This window comes from Micropterus dolomieu, linkage group LG17 (assembly GCF_021292245.1).
Source record: "Micropterus dolomieu isolate WLL.071019.BEF.003 ecotype Adirondacks linkage group LG17, ASM2129224v1, whole genome shotgun sequence".
Taxonomy (NCBI): Eukaryota; Metazoa; Chordata; class Actinopteri; order Centrarchiformes; family Centrarchidae; genus Micropterus; species Micropterus dolomieu.
This window is the reverse complement of record NC_060166.1, coordinates 20,006,832-20,008,342: the sequence shown is the minus strand read 5'-3', so window position 1 is coordinate 20,008,342 and position 1,511 is coordinate 20,006,832. Positions and strand designations below refer to the sequence as shown.

The following is a 1,511-nucleotide window of genomic DNA, read 5'->3' as shown; positions in this document are numbered from 1 at the left end:
ATTGGAAATTATTGTTCCATTATCTTTAAATCTCCAGGTTTTCTCATGAAGAAAAACATGAACGATGTATCATTTAAATATAAAATAAAGCATGTGATTCTGATGAAGCTCCGACTATCTGACGAGAGAAATCTCTGAAGAGCAACTTTCTGTAACTTTTGGGAAGGTTTTCTCTCCCTCTCTCTGCCTGAATAGCCTGCTTCACACGCACACACACACACGCACACACAGACACGCACACGCACACACACACACACAAGAACATAGATTTGTTTTTATTAGAGCATCTTGACAGGAGACTCCCTCTAAATGTTTTGCTGCCTTACTCTTTTCCAAAATTTCCTTGCCTCCTTGTTTAGCTTGGTATTGAGCAGCGTAACTTAGCAAAAGTACAATATATGATAATTTGTGTGTGTGTGTGTGTGTGTGTGTGTGTGGATTCATACTTGATTGATGAGCCTTTGCTGATGGCCATCTGTTTGCTCTCGTACTCCAACAGAAGTTCTTCCAGTGCAGCAGCATTTTCTGATACACAAACACACACACACACACACAGGTATACACACAAACATTTGGATGAGACTCGATCAGCGATTTTGACCACAGTGAGAGTCAATGATTTTGTTTTGTTCCATTCAATACTGAATAATCAAACTTGTAGTTTTAGACTACATTATAAGTATATTAATAGCATGATCTTTGTGCTTATTGTTGATTGTTTGGAAAAGCCAGCTTCCCTAGGAAAAGTTCCAGATAAAGTGAGATCATTCTAGGATTACAGACGGCTGGATAGGTTCCACACTGTCATATATATACACACCTATATATACCTATATATATATATATATATATATGTATATGATATATATATGACATACATATATATATATGTATATATGTATATGTATACATAGCCCTGGCCTTTCTGTGTGGAGTTTGCATGTTCTCCCCGTGTCTGCGTGGGTTCTCTCCGGGTACTCCGGCTTCCTCCCACCATCCAAAGACATGCAGTCTAGGTTAATTGGCGACCCTAAATTGTCCTTAGGTGTGAGTGTGAGCTTGAGCCGTCTGTAATCCTATATATAGGATAGGATAATCCTATATATATATATACACATACATTAGCGTATCCAGTATGCTTGTAAAGTAGTAAGTTTTTATTCTAAAGGGAAGACTTCAAGACAACCTGTGTGTCTTTTCACTTATTGCTGTGAGTGTGTGTCTGTGACGTACTTTGATGACACTCTGTTCCCATCTAAAGCCACAAGAGATGAAAGGGCTCTGACCACTAGCAAGTAAGTGACATCCCTTCTGCTCAACGCCTACCTTTCTTCTCAGTGATGAGGCGAACCAGAACACTGATGGTGTCTTCATTCAGGTCATCAGATATGTAGGGACAACTGTTACCTAGAGCAGACAAAAAAAGACAGAGAAAATGACCGACAGAAATATATTTTCTAATACTGTACACATATATATATATATATATATATATATATATATATATATAT

The 1,511-nt window shown here is 37.8% G+C and overlaps 1 protein-coding gene across 1 annotated transcript in view; it reads right to left on the bottom strand.

Moving 5' to 3' along the window:
* relt (RELT TNF receptor) overlaps positions 1-1,511 on the bottom strand; it is a 30,478-nt gene that overhangs the window by 6,806 nt on the left and 22,161 nt on the right. The window contains exon 8 of the mRNA XM_046074885.1: positions 447-525. Within this exon, the coding sequence (XP_045930841.1) occupies positions 447-525 (79 nt within the window). The remainder of the gene's footprint in view (positions 1-446; positions 526-1,511) is intronic.